Below are 24495 nucleotides of genomic sequence, written 5' to 3' on the forward strand. Positions count from 1 at the left end.
GTATTCATTCCACCAATTGTAATGAAAAACATTTCTTAAACGGAAGCAAACAGAACGAAGCAGGGATAAACATAACTGAATTTGTACAATAGAAACTCAAATTTGCAACTGTTGGACTAATGATTACACCCTAGATCAGCTAGATGCAGGGAAGAGTGTACAAGGCGGTCTTGAATGTGTCACTGTCTTTCACCTTGATTACTCAAAATACTCTCGACATGTGCCCCTACATTATAAACTTTCATTCTAGGTTGTAGTAACCTCATCATGGGTATATGGAAAATGTTAGTATCAATGTAGTAGTCTAAACCTATCGATGTTACATTGAGCTGGGTGAATGGAATATGACTGACTGTCATGCAATAAGCTGTAAAAGAAAAACATAGAATCACACTTGAATGCAATATCCTAAACTTTTTGCTTCTAAGTACTGTCCCATCTTTGGAGCAGTGTTTGTCAGTGCCGTTTAAGATGAGATGACGGAGGATGATTCTTTACCTTTTTTTGAGCATGGCCTTTATTTGTCACATGCACCAAATACAACAGGTATTTACTGTGAAGTAAGTGTTTCACTGTAAGGTCGACACCAGTTGTATTCGTCACAGTCTATGCTCATACATATCATTTTTTTATCATCCTCCGTCATCTTAAATGGCACTGACTACCACTACTCCATAGATAGGGCGGTTCTTAAAAACAAAACGTTTGGAATATTGTATCCAAGTGTGCGTGTGTGTTTCCCCATTGACTAATGTATTTTCTCCTGTGTGTTATCAGAGCCGGGGGCCAGTGGTGAATCAAGGTGGAGAGACAGCGCCAGAGGTAACGGAGAGAGTGGAGGCTGGACCACTGTGTCCACAGACACCAGCAGAGAGGCCAGAGATACCAACAGGACCAGAGAGACCACAAGAACTAGCAATCGCAGCCATGGTTCCAGTGACCACTTTAGACCTCAGCCCCAGCCCTCTCAGTGCAGACCTCAGTCCCAGCCTCATCGAAGGGGGGGACCTACTGGCCTGCTGTGATCTGCTGTCCCTGAAGAGTGACACTGTGTCCCTGGCCAGGGTAAGTGATTTCTCCCATACACACACATTACAGTGAGGGTGAGTGACTTCTCCCGAACACACACATTACAGGGAGGGTGAGTGACTTCTCCGAATCACACACATTACAGGGAGGGTGAGTGGCTTCTCCCAAACACACACATTACAGGGAGGGTGAGTGACTTCTCCCAAACACACACATTACAGGGAGGGTGAGTGACTTCTCCCAAACACACACATTACAGGGAGGGTGAGTAACTTCTCCCATACATGTATATACATTACAGGGCTGTCACCTGATCAGTGCTCATCTATTGCCTGGGAAGACAACTCATCTCTGCAAGAGTAGCCAAAGTTTATTTTTGTCTTTCAATAAGTGTTTTTGTTGATATAGTCTGGCTAAGACCTTTCTAGTTAAATGCTTCCTCTTTCTAGCTAGCAGCCTAATCATTGCTTTTTGAGCTGCTGAATGCTCAGTACTTGTGACTTTGAAGTGTTGGACCATTGACTTCAACTGGTTTCAAGGGAATTTGTGAGAGCTTTCTGATAATTGGTGGGTATGTCTGTTGGAGGGGGTATTTTTCTTCACCTCTGCTAGGCAATCAGCAATTAGTGTGAGTACTTCAAACTCCCCTAGTTTTCACCGCGTTGTTGCCCAAAATTAAGACTGTCGCCGAAACAAGATATTTCAGATGATCAGATTTTGCTATTGTGTAGTTTTGTCAAGTATGTGTGATTTCCTGTTCACTCCTCTACCTGTAGGTTTTACAGAAACTCCCCACTCCGTGGCTGCAACCCTTCTAATCTAGTGTACCCTTCCCGCACAACCCATAAGCAATTCCTAGTCTCTGGCAGTGTTTGGAACTGCCAATCGGTGGTCAACAAGGCTGAGACATAGATTACCTATGAGAGCACTGCTATTACTCATTTCTCCTAAACTGAGATTTTCAATTTTCCCCCTCTCTCACCTGCCCATCTCCTCATTTGAATTCCATGCTGTCACTGTCACTGCCACTCAAGCTTAACATTGTTGTCATCTATCGTCCACCAAGTGCCCTTGGAGAGTTCCTCAATGAGCTTGACACCTTGATAAGCTCATTTCCCGATGATGGTTCACCGCTCATCATACTGGGCGACTTCAACGTCCCGAAGCCTGACTTCAATTCATTTCTTTCAAACTCTTTCTTTCCTCTCCTTGCCTCTTTTGACCTCACCCTTTCCCAGTCCCCTCCCACTCACAAGGCAGGCAATAAGCTTGACCTCATCTTTACTAGAGGCTGTTAGCCTACCAATCTCACTCCAATCCCCTCCAGGTCTCTAATTACTATTTTGTTTATTTTTTTCTCCTTCCCACTCTCGTCCAACCCTACCCACTCAGCCCCTACCCAGATGGTCATGCACCGTCACAATCTTCACTGTCTTTTTCCCACTACTCTCTCCTCTTCTATTCTATCATCTCTCCCTTCTGCTAAATCCTTCTCCCTCCTGTCTCCTGACTGCCTCTTCGAACTTCCTTTCCTTTCCACCTCATTTAACTCCCACTCTCCCCTTTCCTCCCGGCTGGCTCGACCCTTCCTCCTGCTCACAGAACAGGGATGTGGGCAGCTGAGTGGAAATGGAGGAAAAACTAAACTTCCAGAGGACCTATCACCCTTCCACTCCCTCCTCTCTCTACATGCTCTTCTTCTCCAACCCTGGGAAACTATTTTCCACCTTATCCTCCCTCCTTAATCCTCCACCTTCTCCCCATCCTCCTCCCTCTCTGTGAACGACTGTGTCAACCACTTTGGAAAAAAGGTTGACAACATCCGCTCCTCATTCACTCAGCTTACGGAGTCCATTGGTCTCACTCACACAGAACTGCCCTACACCTTGACCCCTTCGCCCCTCTCTCTCCAGATGAAATCCTGCAACTAGTGATGTCCAGCCACCTGACAACCTGCCCACTCAACACCATCCCCTTCTCTAGACTCCATCTCTGGAGACCTTCTCCCATTCCTCACTTCCCTCATCAACTCATCCCTCACCAATGGCTGCGTCCCCTCTGATGTAATGATGGCCAGAGTCGCTCCCCTCCTCAAGAAACCAACACTCGACCCCTCTGATCAAAGAACTACAGACCAGTATCTCTTCTTTCTTTTCTTTCCAAAAAACCTGAGCTGGCTATCTCTGACCAGCTCTCTCGTTATCTCACTCAGAACAATCTTCTTAACCTTAACCTTCAAGATGAGTCACTCAACTGAGACTGCTCTCCTCTGTGTCACGGAGGCTCTCTGCTCTGCCAAAGCTGACTCTCTCCTCTTTTCTCATCCTCCTAAATCTATCTGTTGCCTTTAACACCATGAACCATCAAATCCTCCTCTCCACCCTCTCAGGGATGGGCATCTCAGGTTCTGCACACTCCTGGATTGCATCCTACCTGACAGGTCGCTCCTACCAGCTGGCATGGAGAGGATCTGTGTCTGCACATCGTGCTCTCACTACTGGTGTCCCCCAGGGCTCGGTTTTAAGCACCTCTCCACTTTTCTCTATACACCAAGTCACTCGGCTCCATCATATCCTCACATGGTCTCTCCAATTATTGCTATGCAGATGACAATCAACTACTTTTCTCATTCCCACTTCAGACACCCAGTTGGCGACATGCATCTCTGTGTGCCTGGCAGATATCTCAGCTTGGATGTCGGCCCACTACCTCAGGCTCAACCTCGACAAGACGGAGCTGCTCTTCCTCCTGGGGAAAGCCTGCCCACTCTAAGACCTCTTCATCACGGTTGACAACTCCCAAAGTGCAAAGATCCCTGGAGCAAAGATCCCTGTCGTTCTCTGCAAACATCAAAACAGGGAATCGCTCCTGCAGGTTCATGCTTTGCAACATCCGTAGAGTACAACATTTTCTCACAAAGTGAAAACATGTTTTTAGACATTTTAGCTAATTTATTTAAAAAAATAAAACACAGAAATACATAAGTATTCAGAACCTTTGCTATGAGATTCAAAATTGAGCTCAGGTCCAGCCTGTTTTGATCATCTTTGAGATTTTTGTACAACTTGATTGGAGTCCTCTTGTGGTAAATTATATTGATCGGACATGATTTGGAAAGGCAGACACCTGTCTAAATAAGGTCCCACAGTTGACAATGCATGTCAGAGCAAAAACCAAGCCATGAGGTCAAAGGAATTGTCCGTAGAACTCCAAGACGGGATTGTGTCGAGGCACAGATCTGGGGAAGGGTACCAAAACATGTGTGCAGCATTAAAGGTCCCCAAGAACACAGTTGCCTCCATCATTCTTAAATAGAAGAAGTTTGGAACCACCAAGGCTTCCTAGAGCTGGCTGCCCGGCCAAACTGAGCAATCGGGGGAGAAGGGCCTTGGTCAGGGAGGTGACCAAGAAACCGATGATCACTCTGACAGAACTCCAGACTTCCTCTGTGGAGATGGGAGAACCTTCCAGAAGGACAACCATCTCTGCAGCACTCCACCAATCAGGCCTTTAAGGTAGAGAGGCCAGACTGAAGGCGATCCTCAGTAAAAGACACGACAGCCCACTTTGAGTTTGCCAAAAGGCACCAAAAGGACTCTCAGACCATGAGAAACAAGATGTGATGCTCCACATCCAACCTGACAGAGCTTGAGATGATATGCGGAGAAGAATGGGAGAAATTCCCCAAATACAGGTGTGCCAAGCTTATAGTGTCATACCCAAGAGAACTTGAGGCTATAATCGCTGTCAAAGGTCTGAATACTTATGTAAATGTAATATTTCAGTTATGTATTTATGATACATTTGGAAAAATTTATGGGGTATTGTTTGTAGATTGATGAGGGATTTTTTTTTTGAATAAGGCTGTAACGTAACAAAATGTGGAAAAAGTGAAGGGGTCTGAATGCTTTCCGAATGCACTTTATTTACAGTTGAAGTCAGAAGTTTACATACTGTGGCAGACCAGGGGGTTGGTTCAAAACATTTACACAGATCAGACACGGACAGAGTAGAAATAGCTCAGTTTCAAAGGTGTTTATTAAAATAATAGTCCAAAAGAAAAATAGGTCTCCCCCAAGAGACCCTCTCCGGTATACCGTCTTCTGGGCTCTGGGTCTCGCTGTATCCTGTGGGGATCAAAACTGATCTCTCTCCTGTTACCTCTGGTACCGTCCCCAACTATACGAGTCCTTTCCTCCCCCAGTCTCTTCCCTGTGTGCTGCCCTTCTGGCAGCTTTATGGTACTTGTACAGCTGTTGAGCAGCTGTGTCTTGGTGTGTGGAACAGGCCAGTCACATACCGCGTGAACCTTCCTCTCCTGGGGCTTGACGTTTCCCAGTCCGATCAAATACCCCAGGTACTCCACCTCCTCGAACACTAGTTTGCATTTCTTTGGGTTCGCGGTCAACCCGGCTTGTCTGAGCGCGTCCAGCACCGCCTGGTGCTCTTCCCAACCTTGGCTGTGGATGATGATATCATCCAAATTTGCCGCTGCGTACTGCTGGTGTAGTCGAAGTACTTTGTTCATCAGTCGCTGGAATGTGGGCGGGGCTCCGTGGAGAGCGAACGGGAGCACCCGGTACTGATGCAATCCGTCTGGTGTCGAAAACGCAGTCTTCTCCCGGGAGGAGGCTGCCAATGATACCTGCCAATATCCCTTGTTCAGGTCAAGGGTGCTGATGTACCGAGCCTTTCCCAATTGGTCGATGAGCTCGTCCACCCTCGGCATGGGGTAGGCGTCGAACAAGTTTATGTCGTTCACACCCCGGAAATTATTACAGAAGCACAGGCTACTGTCCGGTTTGGGCACCAACACAATGGGACTGCACCATGCACTGTGAGACTCTTCAACGATCCCCATCCTCAGCACAGCCTCCACTTGCTGTTTAACTGCCTTCCTTCGGGCCTCCGGAACCCGATATGGCCTCTTTCTTACTGTTTCCCCGAGGGTTGTGTGGCCCGGCTTCTCGGAGAACACCGCCGTGTTCCGATCGAGATCCTCATTGCTCGGGACCACCACTGGTGCGGTTAGCATCCTGGGTCCCGACCATAACACGGCCAAGGTTGTCCTCTCTTGCCATTTCTTCAACAGGTTCACTTGGTAAATCTGTTGGGGTTTCCGTCTCCCGGGCTACCATACGTGTTAATTGACAGGTCCCAGCTTCTCAATCACCTCGTAGGGCCCGTGCCATGTAGCCAGGAACTTACTTTCGGCCGTGGGGATCAAGACCAACACCCTGTCTCCCACCTGGAATTCCCAGGGCTGGGCTACCCGATTCTAGACCTGGGCTTGGGCGCTTTGGGCCTTCTCCATATGTTCCCTCACGACTGGCCATATGGCTGTCATCCGCTCCCTCATCGTCTCCATGTGCTCTACCACACTGCGTAAGGGGGTCGGTTGGGCTTCCCACACCTACTTGGCGAGGTCCAGTAGGCCGTGTGGCCTCCTCCCGTAGAGGAGTTCGAAAGGGGAGAACCCTGTGGAGGACTGGGGTACTTCTCAGATTGAAAACATATGGTGGTGTAGTAGCTGGTCCCAGTTCTTACGGTCCTGATCGATGACCTTCCGCAGCATTTGTTTGAGCGTACCAGTAAGTCAGTTACCGGTAAGTCTGGTACTGCACCCACCATCATCTGGCAGTTCCCTTGTGGCGTCACGATGTTGGCCCATACGGTTGAATACTGCCTTGTGTCCCTGTGAACACAGTAAATTGACGTCTCCCTACCACGTTCGGTCTCCTGGTTCAGCAGACTTGTGGTTACGAGGGTAACCATACTTCCGGAGTCTAATAGAGCTTCCGTGTCCGTCAACCTTCACCGTGACCATGGGTGCAGTTGATTCGTGGTGTGCCCAACAGGAGGTGACGTAGTCCACTGCGTGACCCACCTCGCTTCCGGGGCTTGCTGATGGCATTGACTCCTCTCAAACCTCCTTTGGTCTCCATCTACCTGGGGTTGTCGTTGGCGGGTCGGCCCTACCCAGGCTGTCTCTACATGGGTTTACGGTCCTTTGGCCCTGCCGACTGTCGGTTCGGGATACCCAGCAGTGGGGCTGTCTTTCCGGCTCCTCGAATGGGTCGCCGACTTGCTCCGGCTCCCACTCAGCAGGGCCTCCGGGACCCTCTCCGGATACAGTCTTCTGAGCTCCGGTTCTTGCTGTGTCCTGTGGGGATCAAAACTGAGCTCTCTCCTGTTACCTCTGGTACCGTCCCCAACTATACTATACATACACTAAGTTGACTGTGCCTTTAAACAGCTTGGAAAATTCCAGAAAATTATGTCATGGCTTCAGAAGCTTCTGATAGGCTCATTTACATCGTTTGAGTCAATTGGAGGTGTACCTGAAGATGTATTTTAAGGCCTACCTTCAAACTCAGTGCCTCTTTGCTTGACATCATGGGAAAATCAAACGAAATCAGCCAAGACCTCAGAAAACAATTGTAGACCTCCACAAGTCTGGTTCATCCTTGGGAGCAATTTCCAAATGCCTGATGGTACCACGTTCATCTGTACAAACAATTGTAAGCAAGTATAAACACCATGGGACCACGCAGCTGTCATACCGCTCAGGAAGGAGACGCGTTCTGTCTCCTAGAGATGAACGTACTCTGGTGCGAAAGTGCAAATCAAACCTAGAACAGCAGCAAAAGACCTTGTGAAGATTCTGGAGGAAACAGGTACACAAGTATCTATATCCACTATAAAACGAATCCTATATCGAGATAACCTGAAAGGCCGCTCAAAAAAAAAGAAAAAAAAGAAGCAACTGCTCAAAAACCGCCATAAAAAAAGACAGACTACGGTTTGCAACTGCACATGGGGACAAAGATCATACACCATCCGAACCGTGACGCATGAGGGTGGCAGCATCATGTTGTGGGGGTGCTTTGCTGTAGGAGGGATTGGTGCACTTCACAAAATAGATGGCATCATGAGGTAGGAGAATTATGTGGATATATTGAAGCAACATCTCAAGACTTCAGTCAGTTTAAGCTTGGTCGCAAATGGGTCTTCCAAGTGGACATAGAACCCAAGCATACTTCCAAAGTTGTGGCAAAATGGCTTAAGGACAACAAAGTCAAGGTATTGGAGTGGCCATCACAAAGCCCTGACCTCAATCCTATTGAAAATGTGTGGGCAGATCTGAAAAACTGTGTGCGAGCAAGGAGGCCTACAAACCTGACTCAGTTACACCAGCTCTGTCAGGAGGAATGGGACAAAATGTACCCAATTTATTGTGGCAAGCTTGTGGAAGGCTACCCGAAACGTTTGACCCAAGTTAAACAATTTCAAGGCAATGGTACCAAATACTAATTTAGTGCATGTAAACTTCTGACCCACTGGGAAAGTGATGAATGAGAAAAAGCTGAAATAAATCATTCTCTCTACTATTATTCTATGAGAATGAGATTTCCCATTCTTAAAATAAAGTGGTGATCCTAACTGACCTAAAACAGGGAATGTTTACTTGGATTAAATGTCAGGAATTGTGAAAAACTGAGTTTAAATGTATTTGGCTAAGGTGTATGTAAACATCCGACTTCAACTGTATATACTGCCTTCTACTGTATTCTTGTCAATGCCAATTGCACATCCAAATATTAATATATTTCTTAATTCCATTCTTTTACTCTGAGATTAGTGTATGGTTGTGAACTGTTAGATATTACTGCACTGGTAGAGCTAGGAACAAAAGCATTTCTCTACACCCGCAACAACACCTGCTAAATATGTGTATGTGACCAATAACATTTCGTTTGACATCAACGGTATCGACTTCAGGCGAGACTCCGGACACCACAGTGAGAGTCTCCTCCTGTCGGTCAAACCGTGTCTCATGGTCTGACAAACACTGCGTTTAGCTCTGCCACCTTTCACCACAGATGCGGAAGTGCGACACTGGCGGATGTGGTGGATTAAGACCCATCCAATACAAAAAAAAACATATCTCTAGCTTAAACTGATTTTGATGTGTCAGTGTGTCAGTCAACTGTGTGTCAGTCAACTGTTGGGGGATAATGAAAGGAATGGAAGTTTTTATGCCAGTGAGATTGCTAAGGCGAACACCGCCATGTTTAGTTTTGCCCGACCTAGGTCGAGGCTCAGACATAGTCTCAATGGGAAAAGCTGAGCTGACCACACTGACTGTGCTAGGGGCCAACATAAAGCTGACAGGCTGGCTAAGAGCCTGCTGCATGTCCTGCACCCTGTCTCATTATGGAGCTAGAGGAGTTAGAGCCCAGATAGATAAAATGAGAGCACCCCTCCAGCTACTCTCATGGTGACTTTGTCTTGACAGGTGATATGTCATTGCCATTAGTGTTATGTAAAGCGAGCTCTGAAGCACATATCAGAATAGCATTAAGATGCTTTCTCTGCCTTTCGATTCCCTTCTTCCTGACAGCATCCATTTTGTTGATAGCCTATTGCATTTATGGCACCTGGGCCCAGTCTGATAAAGCCACGACAAGCTGTAAGAGATTGGCCTAGGTGAGGCTCTCATACACCAAGACCCTCATCTTCCCAAGATGTACCTCTCTAACCAAACGACACAGATATTCCTCTGTTAACAAAACATTCATGTCTCACCTCAGAGCTATCCAGTTTCATTGTCGCAGAAAAAAAGGGCCGCTTTATCCAGAGGTCAGCCGGGAATATGGAACCATGGCACTTCTCCAATGAGCAGCAAGGCTGTATCGTTGTTTCAGACATCGGGCAGAGCGCTCGTCAAATCATAATTCCCCTGACCTTGGTGACCCTCTGAGGCTTTGACAACGCGGGGCCATGCTACAGGACAGGCACTCTCTTTCACGCCCGCCGACGCCAAAATGGCTTTTTCATTCCTCAAACAATCATACGCTAGATCCTCTGAATGGAAGGGCAGATGACATAAGCTGTGGGTTCTCTGGTTTGAGTTAAGTGCTTTTTTCTAAACTCCAGAAGCGTGTGGTCTGACCCTAGTGTACGTGCTGACGGTACTGTTATCTTCTTTTCCCCCTCTCATTTAATTTAGCTCCTTGAGCGTTCCTGAAAGCCCAATTTGAATATGCTCATCACTGCTGCAGCCCTGTTGTCAAAATCTCAATTAATATGTTAATGTCTCTGAGATTTTTCATTAGTTACCAGAAGAGTTATTGGCGTCATTTTTTTCAGGAATGATTTTTTTTTTTTTGGGGGGGGGGGGCATTGCTTTGTTTATATTGCCTGTTGGTGCTGGAGGGGTTTTTCAATTACAAATCATAAATTGAAATCCTCATCCAAGAAGGAATAACTACCGTTGATATGCTTGATTCGTAGCAGTCCTTGTGCCGATACATCTTCAACTTATAACTTGTTACCTTGATGTATTATTGTAGTTAAATCCGACTCAGTATTCAGAAGGAACTCAAATGTTTCTAAGTAAACCTCCTTTCCTTTACTAACACTGTAAATTCATTATTTATAAATGGTGCTCCGTTGACATTCTTAGCTGTTATGTGGCAAATGAGCCAGTGCCACCACCTTGGACGTTATGCCAAAGGAAATGTGTGAGAATTCATGTTGATATTTTTATTTTTATTTATTTTACCTTTATTTAACCAGGTAGGCAAGTTGAGAACAAGTTCTCATTTACAATTGCGACCTGGCCAAGATAAAGCAAAGCAGTTCGACAGATAAAACGACACAGAGTTACACATGGAGTAAAAACAAACATACAGTCAATAATGCAGTATAAACAAGTCTATATACAATGTGAGCAAATGAGGTGAGAAGGGAGGTAAAGGCAAAAAAGGCCATGATGGCAAAGTAAATACAATATAGCAAGTAAAATACTGGAATGGTAGTTTTGCAATGGAAGAATGTGCAAAGTAGAAATAAAAAAATAATGGGGTGCAAAGGAGCAAAATAAATAAATAAATAAAAATTAAATACAGTTGGGAAAGAGGTAGTTGTTTGGGCTAAATTTTAGGTGGGCTATGTACAGGTGCAGTAATCTGTGAGCTGCTCTGACAGTTGGTGCTTAAAGCTAGTGAGGGAGATAAGTGTTTCCAGTTTCAGAGATTTTTGTAGTTCGTTCCAGTCATTGGCAGCAGAGAACTGGAAGGAGAGGCGGCCAAAGAAAGAATTGGTCTTGGGGGTGACTAGAGAGATATACCTGCTGGAGCGTGTGCTACAGGTGGGAGATGCTATGGTGACCAGCGAGCTGAGATAAGGGGGGACTTTACCTAGCAGGGTCTTGTAGATGACATGGAGCCAGTGGGTTTGGCGACGAGTATGAAGCGAGGGCCAGCCAACGAGAGCGTACAGGTCGCAATGGTGGGTAGTATATGGGGCTTTGGTGATAAAACGGATTGCACTGTGATAGACTGCATCCAATTTGTTGAGTAGGGTATTGGAGGCTATTTTGTAAATGACATCGCCAAAGTCGAGGATTGGTAGGATGGTCAGTTTTACAAGGGTATGTTTGGCAGCATGAGTGAAGGATGCTTTGTTGCGAAATAGGAAGCCAATTCTAGATTTAACTTTGGATTGGAGATGTTTGATATGGGTCTGGAAGGAGAGTTTACAGTCTAACCAGACACCTAAGTATTTGTAGTTGTCCACGTATTCTAAGTCAGAGCCGTCCAGAGTAGTGATGTTGGACAGGCGGGTAGGTGCAGGTAGCGATCGGTTGAAGAGCATGCATTTAGTTTTACTTGTATTTAAGAGCAATTGGAGGCCACGGAAGGAGAGTTGTATGGCATTGAAGCTTGCCTGGAGGGTTGTTAACACAGTGTCCAAAGAAGGGCCGGAAGTATACAGAATGGTGTCGTCTGCGTAGAGGTGGATCAGGGACTCACCAGCAGCAAGAGCGACCTCATTGATGTATACAGAGAAGAGAGTCGGTCCAAGAATTGAACCCTGTGGCACCCCCATAGAGACTGCCAGAGGTCCGGACAGCAGACCCTCCGACTTGACACACTGAACTCTATCAGAGAAGTAGTTGGTGAACCAGGCGAGGCAATCATTTGAGAAACCAAGGCTGTCGAGTCTGCCGATGAGGATATGGTGATTGACAGAGTCGAAAGCCTTGGCCAGATCAATGAATACGGCTGCACAGTAATGTTTCTTATCGATGGCGGTTAAGATATCGTTTAGGACCTTGAGCGTGGCTGAGGTGCACCCATGACCAGCTCTGAAACCAGATTGCATAGCAGAGAAGGTATGGTGAGATTCGAAATGGTCGGTAATCTGTTTGTTATCCTCGTTAGTAGCTTAGACATGCATCAGCAAAAATGTACTTCCCTAACTACTGTATGATTAGAGAGTAGGCTGTAAGCCCCCACTTGTTCCTTTCAATCTCACTAGACTATTTAGGCCGTTTAATTTTCAAACCGAATGATTAAATCATGACTGCAGGGCTAACTTTAGATTTTAATAATAGGGGCCTCCCGAGTGGCGCAGCGGTCTAACGCAGTGCTTGAGGCATCACTACAGACCCGGGTTCGAGCCCAGGCTGTGTCACAGCCGGCCGTGACCAGGAGACCCATGAGGCGGCGCACAATTGGCCCAGTATCGTCCGGGTTAGAGGAGGGTTTGGCTCTAGCGACTCGTTGTGGCAGGCTCGGGCGCCTGCAGGCTGACCTCGGTTGCCAGCTGGATGGTGTTTCCTCTGACACATTGGTGCATCTGGCTTCCGGGTTAAGCAAGCACTGTGTGAAGAAGCAGAGTCTGGCAGGGTCGTGTTTTCGGGGGACGCATGGCTTTCGACCTTCTCCTCTCCTGAGTCCGTAAGGGAGTTGCAGCGATGGAACAAGATTGTAACTACGAAATTGGGGTGAAAAAGGGTTAAGAGTAATTAAAAGGGAAGTAGTGCGAAAACCAGAGAGTTGTGGGTTTCTGTTGTTATTGATTGCATCCCAACTAGCACCCTACTCCCTACATAGTCCAATAGTTACTTTTGACCAGGGCATTTTATTTATTTTGTATTTTATTTGACCTTTATTTAACCAGGCAAGTCAGTTAAGAACAAATTCTTATTTTCAATGACGGCCTAGGAACAGTGGGTTAACTGCCTGTTCAGGGGCAGAACGACAAAGAGCCCTATGAGCTCTATGTTGGGAATCTGGTTTGGGACGTAGGCAAATTATTTTGCATTAATGTTGCTGCCCAGTAACCTTAATCAAATAAGATGAAAACACGATGATGGACAAGACCGTTAATTACATTTAATTGGATGATCAAAGGCTTGTCTTTTGAGGCTCTTGATAAAAACCTGAACTTCAGGTTGCTGAAATTACATAGCTAGCCTTTATCTCTCTTGTTACTGCGAAATAATGTATTCCTTGTCGGATGTTTTCTCTCTTGTTTTTGACGATGAGAAAAGCTGAAAACGATCGCATCCGTCATTAACTGGCTTTGGTGATGGAAAAGGGATGTGGACCCTTTGGGTCAATATTGTTTTATTCTGTATAGGTTGGTGAGGGGACACACAACACTGATATACACTGAGTGTACAAAACATTAAGCACACCTTCCTATTATTGAATTGCACCCCCCCCCCCTTTTTTTGCCCTCAGAACAGCCTCAATTGTCTTGCCCATTCACCCTCTGAATGGCACACATACACAATCAATCCATGTCTCAATTGTCTCTTTAACCCGTCTCCTCATCTTCACCTACGCTGATTGAAGTGGGTTTAACAAGTGACATCAATAAGGGATCATGGCTTTCACCTGGATTCACTTGGTCAGTCTTTCACATGGAAAGAGCAGGCGTTCCTAATGTTTTGTACACTCAGTATAACACACCTCTTTTATACAGGAAGGGACCAGGCTCTTTTCCTGATCAGATTGCAGTTGTATAATATGTTCATAATACTACCCTGACTCTTTCTCTTTTTCTTGCTATCTCGCTCTCTTTTTCTCTGTGTCCTTTAACTATTCTTCTTTCTTTTGTATTCTACAAAGTCCCTCCTTTTTCATACGCCAATTTATTCAGCCCAGGTAGAGGAGAGGAGCCCCATTCATTTATCAACACAGAGAAAGTTTTTATTTTTAATGTATTTCATTGGCCCATATTTAGAGGCTGTGGATGTGAAAGGAAGGAAGGCTGGATGGTGATGTTGTATGGAGAAAAGGAGTCGGTCATTTCTAGTATTTCTATTTCCTCATTCCTTTGTTTGGTGAATATTTACCCTTTCATTTGTGGTTGACTGTCTAATGATGTCCTGGTAACCCATCACCATAAAATAAATGTAATTTTCACAGTGACAATCTGTCCTTAGGTTGCTAATGAGGAAAAGTCTCTCTCCTGGGATACTTCCCCCTCCCTCTCTTCCAAAGCATTGCCATCGTGTCCATTTCAAAACAGCAAGCAAGTGTCCATCACAACACTAGGGGTTTCTGCGATGACGCTGTCATGCTGTGGAGAGAATTGGGGGATGGATAAGGGAGGGAGTGTTATGGTAGGCTTCTCAATAACTCTTGGTCTTCGCCACCGCTCTTGGGTCTTTTTCCCCATGTTTTTAATTAATATACAGTGCCTTGCGAAAGTATTCGGCCCCCTTGAACTTTGCGACCTTTTGCCACATTTCAGGCTTCAAACATAAAGATATAAAACTGTATTTTTTTGTGAAGAATCAACAACAAGTGGGACACAATCATGAAGTGGAACGACATTTATTGGATATTTCAAACTTTTTTAACATATCAAAAACTGAAAAATTGGGCGTGCAAAATTATTCAGCCCCTTTACTTTCAGTGCAGCAAACTCTCTCCAGAAGTTCAGTGAGGATCTCTGAATGATCCAATGTTGACCTAAATGACTAATGATGATAAATACAATCCACCTGTGTGTAATCAAGTCTCCGTATAAATGCACATGCACTGTGATAGTCTCAGAGGTCCGTTAAAAGCGCAGAGAGCATCATGAAGAACAAGGAACACACCAGGCAGGTCCGAGATACTGTTGTGAAGAAGTTTAAAGCCGGATTTGGATACAAAAAGATTTCCCAAGCTTTAAACATCCCAAGGAGTACTGTGCAAGCGATAATATTGAAATGGAAGGAGTATCAGACCACTGCAAATCTACCAAGACCTGGCCGTCCCTCTAAACTTTCAGCTCATACAAGGAGAAGACTGATCAGAGATGCAGCCAAGAGGCCCATGATCACTCTGGATGAACTGCAGAGATCTACAGCTGAGGTGGGAGACTCTGTCCATAGGACAACAATCAGTCGTATATTGCACAAATCTGGCCTTTATGGAAGAGTGGCAAGAAGAAAGACATTTCTTAAAGATATCCATAAAAAGTGTCATTTAAAGTTTGCCACAAGCCACCTGGGAGACACACCAAACATGTGGAAGAAGGTGCTCTGGTCAGATGAAACCAAAATTGAACTTTTTGGCAACAATGCAAAACGTTATGTTTGGCGTAAAAGCAACACAGCTCATCACCCTGAACACACCATCCCCACTGTCAAACATGGTGGTGGCAGCATCATGGTTTGGGCCTGCTTTTCTTCAGCAGGGACAGGGAAGATGGTTAAAATTGATGGGAAGATGGATGGAGCCAAATACAGGACCATTCTGGAAGAAAACCTGATGGATTCTGCAAAAGACCTGAGACTGGGACGGAGATTTGTCTTCCAACAAGACAATGATCCAAAACATAAAGCAAAATCTACAATGGAATGGTTCAAAAATAAACATATCCAGGTGTTAGAATGGCCAAGTCAAAGTCCAGACCTGAATCCAATCGAGAATCTGTGGAAAGAACTGAAAACTGCTGTTCACAAATGCTCTCCATCCAACCTCACTGAGCTCGAGCTGTTTTGCAAGGAGGAATGGGAAAAAATGTCAGTCTCTCGATGTGCAAAACTGATAGAGACATACCCCAAGTGACTTACAGCTGTAATCGCAGCAAAAGGTGGCGCTACAAAGTATTAACTTAAGGGGGCTGAATAATTTTGCACGCCCAATTTTTCAGTTTTTGATTTGTTAAAAAAGTTTGAAATATCCAATAAATGCCGTTCCACTTCATGATTGTGTCCCACTTGTTGTTGATTCTTCACAAAAAAATACAGTTTTATATCTTTATGTTTGAAGCCTGAAATGTGGCAAAAGGTAGCAAAGTTCAAGGGGGCCGAATACTTTCGCAAGGCACAGTCGTATGAAAAGGTTTGGGCACCCCTGACAATTTCCATGATTTCCATTTATAAATAATTGGGTGTTTGGATCAGCAATTTCATTTTGATCTATCAAATAACTGATGGACACAGTAATATTTCAGTAGTGAAATTAGGTTTATTGGATTAACAGAAAATGTGCAATATGCATCAAAACAAAATTAGACAGGTGCATAAATTTGGGCACCCCAATAGAAAAATCACATCAGTATTTAGTAGAGCCTCCTTTTGCTAAAATAACAGCCTCTAGACGCTTCCCATAGCCTCTAATGTGTGTCTGGATTCTGGATTAAGGTATTTTGGACCATTCCTCCTTACAAAACATCTCCAGTTCAGTTAGGTGGTTGATGGTTGCTGAGCATGGACAGCCCGCTTCAAATCATCCCACAGATTCTCAATGATATTCAGGAATGGGATGGCCATTCCAGAACAATGTACTTGTTCCTCTGCATAAATGCCCGGGTAGATTTTGAGCAGTGTTTTGGGTCATTGTCTTGTTGAAATATCCAGCCCCGGCGTAACTTCAACTTTGTGACTGATTCTTCAACATTATTCCCAAGAATCTGCTGATATTGAGTGGAATCCATGCGACCCTCAACTTTAACAAGATTCCCAGTACCGGCACTGGCCACACAGCCCCACAGCATGATGGAACCCCCACCAAATTTGACTGTGGGTAGCAAGTGTTTTTCCTGGAACGCTGTGTTCTTTTACCGCCATGCATAACGTCCCTTGTTATGACCAAATAACTCAATTTTTGTTTCATCAGTCCACAGCACCTTATTCCAAAATGAAGCTGGCTTGTCCAAATGTGCGTTTGCATTCCTCAAGCGACTCTGTTTGTGGCGTGTGCAGAAAAGGCTTCTTCCACATCACTCTCCCATACAGCTTCTCCTTGTGCAAAGTGCGCTGAATTGTTGAACGATGCACAGTGACACCATCTGCAGCAAGATGCTGTTGTAGGTCTTTGGAGGTGGTCTGTGGGCTGTTTTTGACCGTTCTCACCATCCTTCGCCTCTGCCTCTCCGATATTTTACTTGGCCTGCCACTTCTGGCCTTAACAAGAACTGTGCCTGTGGTCTTCCATTTCCTCACTATGTTCCTCACAGTGGACACTGACAGCTTAAATCTCAGCGATAGCTTTTTGTAGCCTTCCTCTAAACCATAATGTTGAACAATTTTTGTTTTCAGGTCATTTGAGAGTTGTTTTGAGGCCCCCGTGTTGCCACTCTTCAGAGGAGAGTCAAAGAGAACAACAACGTGCATTTGGCCACCTTAAATACCTTTTCTCATGATTGGATGCACTTGTCTATGAAGTTCAAGGCTTAATGAGCTCACCAAACCAATTGTGTGTTCCAATTAATCAGTGCTAAGTAGTTACAGGTATTCAAATCAACAGAATGACAAGGGTCCCCACATTTTTGCATAGCCTATTTTTCACATCTGATTTAATTTTAATATTGCTACACTAAAAATCTTTTTCTGGACAATACCCCAGTACTCAGCTTTTATTAGAAAATGAATGGCATGCCACTGTGATCATTTTCTGTGACGACAGAGTGCCCAAACTTATGCCCAAACTTTTTCATACGACTGTGTGTATATATATATATATATATATAGATACCAAAACTGTCATCACAAAAAGTTACATCATCAATGCCAAATTGAGCTGGTACATTTCACATCTGAAAATAGAGGTATTGTTACAAAAAGAGGGGTTAGAATTGACAGGATGGGGGATAAGGTAACACCCAGTAGGGTATAGCAGGAGTGGGCATGTTTCAAGGAATGCTACACTCAGAAATGAAATTCATTAGTCCACTATTAATACAATCCCAAAAAAGTATGCATGTCAGCAGTCAAGTTTTCACAATGGAGCACTTGCAGTACAGAGCTAAACTTGGCTTGATGATGCGTTTTGCATCATATCAAAGATAGTTTTTGAGTGTAGTCTCCCTTTAATATTAATAACAACCAAACAGAGAAAACCACAACGTCCTCCGTAGGTTTTTTTTTCTTCCTTCCCTGTGTGCTCACTTAAGCTACAAGAAGTATATTACTAAAGTCCTCCATCTTGAAGTACCATGATTAAACTCCTCATTGACAGCTTACCCCAACAATGCAAGGTGTGCTCTAGTTTAAAAAAAATGTTTCTGAAGGTAATCACACAGCATAGTAATGAGAGAGAGAGAGGGAGCGTTGATCAGTAGAAACTAAACAAAGATTTTAGAAAATGAAAGAATTAAACCAAAAATCAAGAGACCTGACCTTAGTCTTTGCTCATCTGACTGTAGACTGGAAGTAAAGATGTCAGTTTGAAGATGAAAACAGTTTTGTCTCTGTGTTTTGGGAAGCCTTTGAGAATTTAGAGAATCATTTTAGGATTTTAATAGATTCATTATATATTCCCTCTTTTCCTTTTCCCTAAGGGAGGTTCATACCCAAAAATGTAAGCACAGAGGTGTTTTTGTCAAAATATTGGATAATTGACAATATGGAAATGGTACTGTTATTTGCCACAAATGTTGCAATTTTTTTTCCTCTAAATCTCTGATGCTCATGCTAACTCCTGATTCTTCTTCTGTTTTAGAGTGAGGGATATGTCCAGGAAGAAGATACAAGAAGTGTGGCTGCATCCTCTGTCATGGTATGCTCAGCATTCTGGTGCCGTGTATTCTATTCCAATATAAGAGAGTATGTATATATATATGCTCAAACAAATTAAGGGAACACTAAAATAACACATCCTAGATATGAATGAATGAATGAAATATTCTTATTAAATACTTTTTTCTTTACATAGTTGAATGTGCTGACAACAAAATCACACAAAAATTATCAATGCAAATTTATCAACCCATGGAGGTCTGGAGTGACACTCAAAATTAAAGTGGAAAACCACACTACAGGCTGATCCAACTTTGATGCAATGTCCTTTAAAACAAGTCAAAATGAGGCTCAGTAGTGTGTGTGGCCTCCACGTGCCTGTATGACCTCCCTACAACGCCTGGGCATGCTCCTGATGAGGTGGTGGATGGTCTCCTCAGGGATCTCCTCCCAGACCTGGACTAAAGCATCCGCCAACTCCTGGACAGTCTGTGGTGGTTGGAGCGAGACATGATGTCCCAGATGTGCTCAATTGGATTCAGGTCTGGGGAACGGGCGGGCCAGTCCATAGCATCAATGCCTTCCTCTTGCAGGAACTGCTGACACACTCCAGTCACATGAGGTCTAACATTGTCTTGCATTAGGAGGAACCCAGGGCCAACCGCACCAGCATATGGTCTCACAAGGGGTCTGAGGATCTCATCTCGGTACCTAATGGCAGTCAGGCTACCTCTGGCGAGCACATGGAGGGCTGTGCGGCCCCCCAAAGAAATGCCACCCCACACCATGACTGATCCACCGCCAAACCGGTCATGCTGGAGGATGTTGCAGGCAGCAGAACGTTCTCCACGGCGTCTCCAGACTCTGTCACGTGCTCAGTGTGAACCTGCTTTCATCTGTGAAGAGCACATGGCGCCAGTGGCGAATTTGCCAATCTTGGTGTTCTCTGGCAAATGCCAAACGTCCTGCACGGTGTTGGGCTGTAAGCACAACCCCCACCTGTGGACGTCGGGCCCTCCTACCACCCTCATGGAGTCTGTTTCTGACCGTTTGAGCAGACACATGCACATTTGTGGCCTGCTGGAGGTCATTTTGCAGGGCTCTGGCAGTGCTCCTCCTGCTCCTCCTTGCACAAAGGCGGAGGTAGAGGTCCTGCTGCTTAGTTGTTGCCCTCCTACGGCCTCCTCCATGTCTTCTGATGTACTGGCCTGTCTCCTGGTAGCGCCTCCATGCTCTGGACACTACGCTGACAGACACAGCAAACCCTCTTGCCACAGCTCGCATTGATGTGCCATCCTGGATGAGCTGCACTACCTGAGCCACTTGTGTGGGTTGTAGACTCCGTCTCATGCTACCACTAGAGTGAAAGCACCGCCAGCATTCAAAAGTGACCAAAACCTCAGCCAGGAAGCATAGGAACTGAGGAGTGGTCTGTGGTTGCCACCTGCAGAACCACTCCTTTATTTGGGGTGTCTTGCTAATTGCCTATAATTTTCACCTGTTGTCTATTCCATTTACACGACAGCATGTGACATTTATTGTCAATCACTGTTGCTTCATAAGTGGACAGTTTGATTTCACAGAAGTGTGATTGACTTGGAGTTACATTGTGTTGTTTAAGTGTTCTTTGAAGAGAGAGAGAGAGAGAGAGGCATTCTGAGCTGCCATCAGGATAAAATGGAGCCTCTTTCCCCCCACGCCGTTCCCATGGTGATATCCCATAATCACTCCTGTCTTCCTTCGTGGTGGGACACAGACTCATTGGCTCATTGGCTGTGACAGCCTCCTACCTCTCACTGACTAGAAGCAGCAGGGGCCTGAGAGGAGCCATCGGTGGAAATAGCAGGGAATCTCCTATAACTGAACGAGAGGGGAAGGATGGAGGGAGGGAGAAAGAGGGTGGGGTAATTAGAGAACGGTACCCATAAGTAGGTAGGAGAGTGAGATGGGTCCCTACAGTGATGCTCATCATAACACTAGGGGTTCGTGTCCATAATTAGACCTACTTTACTACAGTATCTTACTGTATATTGGCTTTGGAAAAACGTGGAGACTTCTCCAGTTACACAAACAGTATGAAAACCATCATTTTAATTTGAACACATTTTTCTTCCCTCATTCTCCCTCTGTATGGGTAGCTGCCTCTGATATCGAACCCACGACCCTGGCGTTGCAATACCGCATTATACTGTATGTCCTCTCACTTTCTTTCAGTGTCCCTCCCGCCCTCTATCCTCTAGCTAACTCTGCCTCTCTGCTGCCACCATTCCCCCCACTGTGGTGCTGTTGTCAGGCTGAGGGACAGCTTCCCAGGGCGAAAGGTAGAGAGGCAGGGTTTTATAATTAACGTGGAGCTGACACCTGCATGGCCAGTGTAAACAGGTGAACTGTGAAGAAGAGGCCCTCCCTGGCAGGCCACTGATTAAAGCCTGGCTCTCTGCTTCTCTCTCATTCACGCTGTCCCGCTGGTCAATAAACACCACTAATGGTATCAGACCACCCACCCAGCCCACGGGCACGGATAAAGGTCAAACATAACAGGGAGGGGTGGGGCTGGTCTGTGGCCTGAGTGTACTGTAGTTGGACTGAACCTAATTTCAGAAAAGTTCAATATGATTCTACAACCTAAAACAAATTATATATATTTTATAGATGAGTTTGCACAAGCGAGTGCACTCAAAGGTACTCATGTCGCTCTGTTTGTTAGATTGATGCTCTACTATTCAGAGTAGCAGTGTTGACAATTCGTCTTTGCCTCAGCCTCGGATGCTGAAAATCCCCTCAAGTTAATCATTGACCTTGATTTGCCAGCTTAAGCCAGATTTGGGTTGGTTGCCTCTCTTTAGCCCTGGAGCGAGTACCTGCCGTTTCTACCACAGATTCCCTGCCTGCATATAGATCCTTATCTACTTTATTAGTTGGCTTTGTTTGTTTACTATCGGGAATAATTCCCTCACTTCCCACTGATAATAGCCTTTCCACTCTGAGAAGATAAATGGATTGTCCTCCCTACTCATCACCTTGTAAGAAGAGGCTCATGAAAGACTCAGAAATGGCACCCTATTCCCTATATAGTGCACTACTTTTGATCAGCGAAGTAGTGCACTAATGTAGGCAATAGATTACTTTGGGACACAGCCCGGGAGAGTCTTCAGACTGGATGACAAAATGTGTGCTTTGGAAGAAAGCTGAGGGTCGTAGTGAAAATGATGTGAAATAGTGGTAGGCTGAGTGAAAGAGATTGTTTTGTTTCTCAAGAAGAATGACAAGAGTTGTTCAGAAATGCTCTTCTTGGTGTGAAATCCCAACAAACATCATGTTTGTGTAGCTTTTCGGGAATATTAGCATGGTGTAGTTTTAATCCGACTCCACCAGCAACTGTAGACAAGCGTAAAATATTTCATTTCTATTTCATTTCTACTGATAATCTTTCTCTCTGTCTCTCTCTACTCAGTCTGTGTTCCCCAGGATTCAGTTGGATCCTCTGGAGAAGGACTGGCTACGATCCTGTGCCCTGGGGAACACAGCTGCTCTCCGACAGCTCCTCACACAGGACCCCAGCCTGGCCTCAAAGAAGGTACTACCTCCCCCTAACCCTCACCCTCTACCTCGCCATCAGTGCCATTCTGGCCTCCAAGAAGATACCAAATATAAGGCTCTGGACTAGGGTAAACCTGTTTGATCTGGTCTATCCAAAGCCATACATTTGATTGGCACATTTTCAAGCCCATCTCCCATAGGATTGACACTAAACACACAGACTCTGGCCTCCTATAGGATTCAGCATGATGGCACCCAGGAGCTGCCTCTCTTCATCTAGGATCAGATAAGAGAGCCTCTGTTGATGGGCATCTAGCTACTGAGGCTACTGAGATTGAAAGACAAAAAAACAAACATCACGAAAGGTAGCTTGATCCCTTATCAGTCAATCCCATCAAGCGTTGTCTCACAGAATTGAAACAGCCCATAGTTGCTGTCTTGTTGTCCTCTCTTGAGACATCAGGTTTTCATGGACCATTTCACCTCCACAAAAGCTGTCAGATCGCAATGTTGATGTCATTGACCTTGTTTAAAGATGAGATCTTCAGATAGGGATCCTCTGAAAGCCATCTGGTACTTATATTGAAGGATTTTCTTATAATACAGTTCTGATATACCATACCATAAATATTAAATAAATATTAGGGTAATAAATTAGACCCATTTTTTTCCCCCAGATGCCTAACATTTGCACTCTATTCCCATGTGTTTGACGCTTTCACCAGGACTTCATCACTGTAAGTAGTTTCCAGTATTTATCCTACCATCCTCCCTTCCTCTTTTCCTGGCTCTAACCTAATCTGTTATGTTGGTGATTCACATAGAAAAGTAGTCCAGATACAGTAGCTTTTGTTTTTTTGTTTTATTTCTGCAGTTTGATGTTTTACCAAAACAAATACATAGTTCCTTCTTGAATAGTCAGTACTATGCCAAACTGTACAGATGAAAAGGAAACTTAGTGTGACGTCAACATATTAAGTGTATATCCTCTACTCTTCAAATGGCCTCCATGATTTACCCCGTGTGTAATGGGGGAAACAGGCGGTGGACTCAAATGACACAGGTTTCAATTCTTCAGACCCCCACTAAATATACTGCACTACTCTCTCCAGTGTGCATCGACAGCGAGACTCCCCACCTTTATCAGAGGGGCAGGAGAGCCAGATTAGAGAAGAACATGTGACAAAAAAAAGGACAGGTTATCCCCCTTTCCAAAACCTATGATTCTATCCAAGATTTAAGGTGGAAGGTGTTAAAAAAATCTCAACAACCAGCTGTTGTGAACCATGATAGGTTGAATTTTATAAATGATTCAAATGATCAAATAATACATTATTGACTAATTCTGCAGACAAAACTGAACAATATTAATACTCCTATAGGAATGACGTCTTATACTCTAACAAGAACCATAATATTCCATATTCTCTTTCTCCTATGAACTGTACTGCCCGATGGCCGTTCTACAACTGTTTTGTGTTAACCTTGCTGCTGGAAACCAAGGGGGTGAGTAGTGGTATTTTTACATTGTCCATGTGCCTCCTTTCTGTACTGATCAAACATGTTGCTGTTGGCTTACAGCTAAAACAAAACATCCCCAATACTTTTATTTCAATTAGCTAAGCATTGACAATTCATAGTGCTCTTTCGTAGTGCTCCGGCAGTGTCAAAGATTGGACAAAGGTTGGGTGTCTCGCTGTTCTTTAAAACAGGAAGAACATTTATTCAGAAGTCTACTAAATGGGATTCACACCAACATCCAATTTCTGACATGTATCAACTTTTAAGGTATGACCCAGGTGCAGACAGTGTTGAAGAAACGGAAGTTTATTCTTTAAACCGGGGTAGGCAAATGACAGGTCAAGGCAGGCAGAACAGTCAGAACCGGGAAACTAGAAAACAGGAGTAAGGAACAGGCGGGAGCAGGGAAACAAAACGCTGGTAGGTTCTACGAACAAACAAACTGGCAAAAGACAAACAGAGAACACAGGCATAAATACACAGGGGATAATGGGGAAGATAGGTGACACCTGGAGGGGAGTGGAGGCAAGCACAAAGAAAGGTGAAACAAATCAGGGCGTGACAGCATATGTTTATCTACAAAACAAAAAGCTGAAATTGTTTTGCAAGGCACACAAACACACTCTCCATACATTCTGACATGCCTT

At 44.8% G+C, this 24495-nt stretch overlaps 1 protein-coding gene across 2 annotated transcripts in view; it reads left to right on the forward strand.

The window, feature by feature from the left end:
* Positions 1-23985, forward strand: part of LOC116374002 (uncharacterized) — a 37038-nt gene extending 13053 nt beyond the window's left edge. For both annotated transcript variants that reach the window (XM_031823111.1, XM_031823112.1), the window contains 4 exons: positions 778-1065; positions 18771-18827; positions 22242-22364; positions 23053-23985. In XM_031823111.1, the coding sequence (XP_031678971.1) occupies positions 778-1065; positions 18771-18827; positions 22242-22364; positions 23053-23121 (537 nt within the window). In that variant the 3' untranslated portion in view covers positions 23122-23985. The remainder of the gene's footprint in view (positions 1-777; positions 1066-18770; positions 18828-22241; positions 22365-23052) is intronic.
* Positions 23986-24495: the final 510 nt, after the last annotated feature.

Source organism: Oncorhynchus kisutch, linkage group LG4 (assembly GCF_002021735.2).
Source record: "Oncorhynchus kisutch isolate 150728-3 linkage group LG4, Okis_V2, whole genome shotgun sequence".
NCBI classification, from domain to species: domain Eukaryota; kingdom Metazoa; phylum Chordata; class Actinopteri; order Salmoniformes; family Salmonidae; genus Oncorhynchus; species Oncorhynchus kisutch.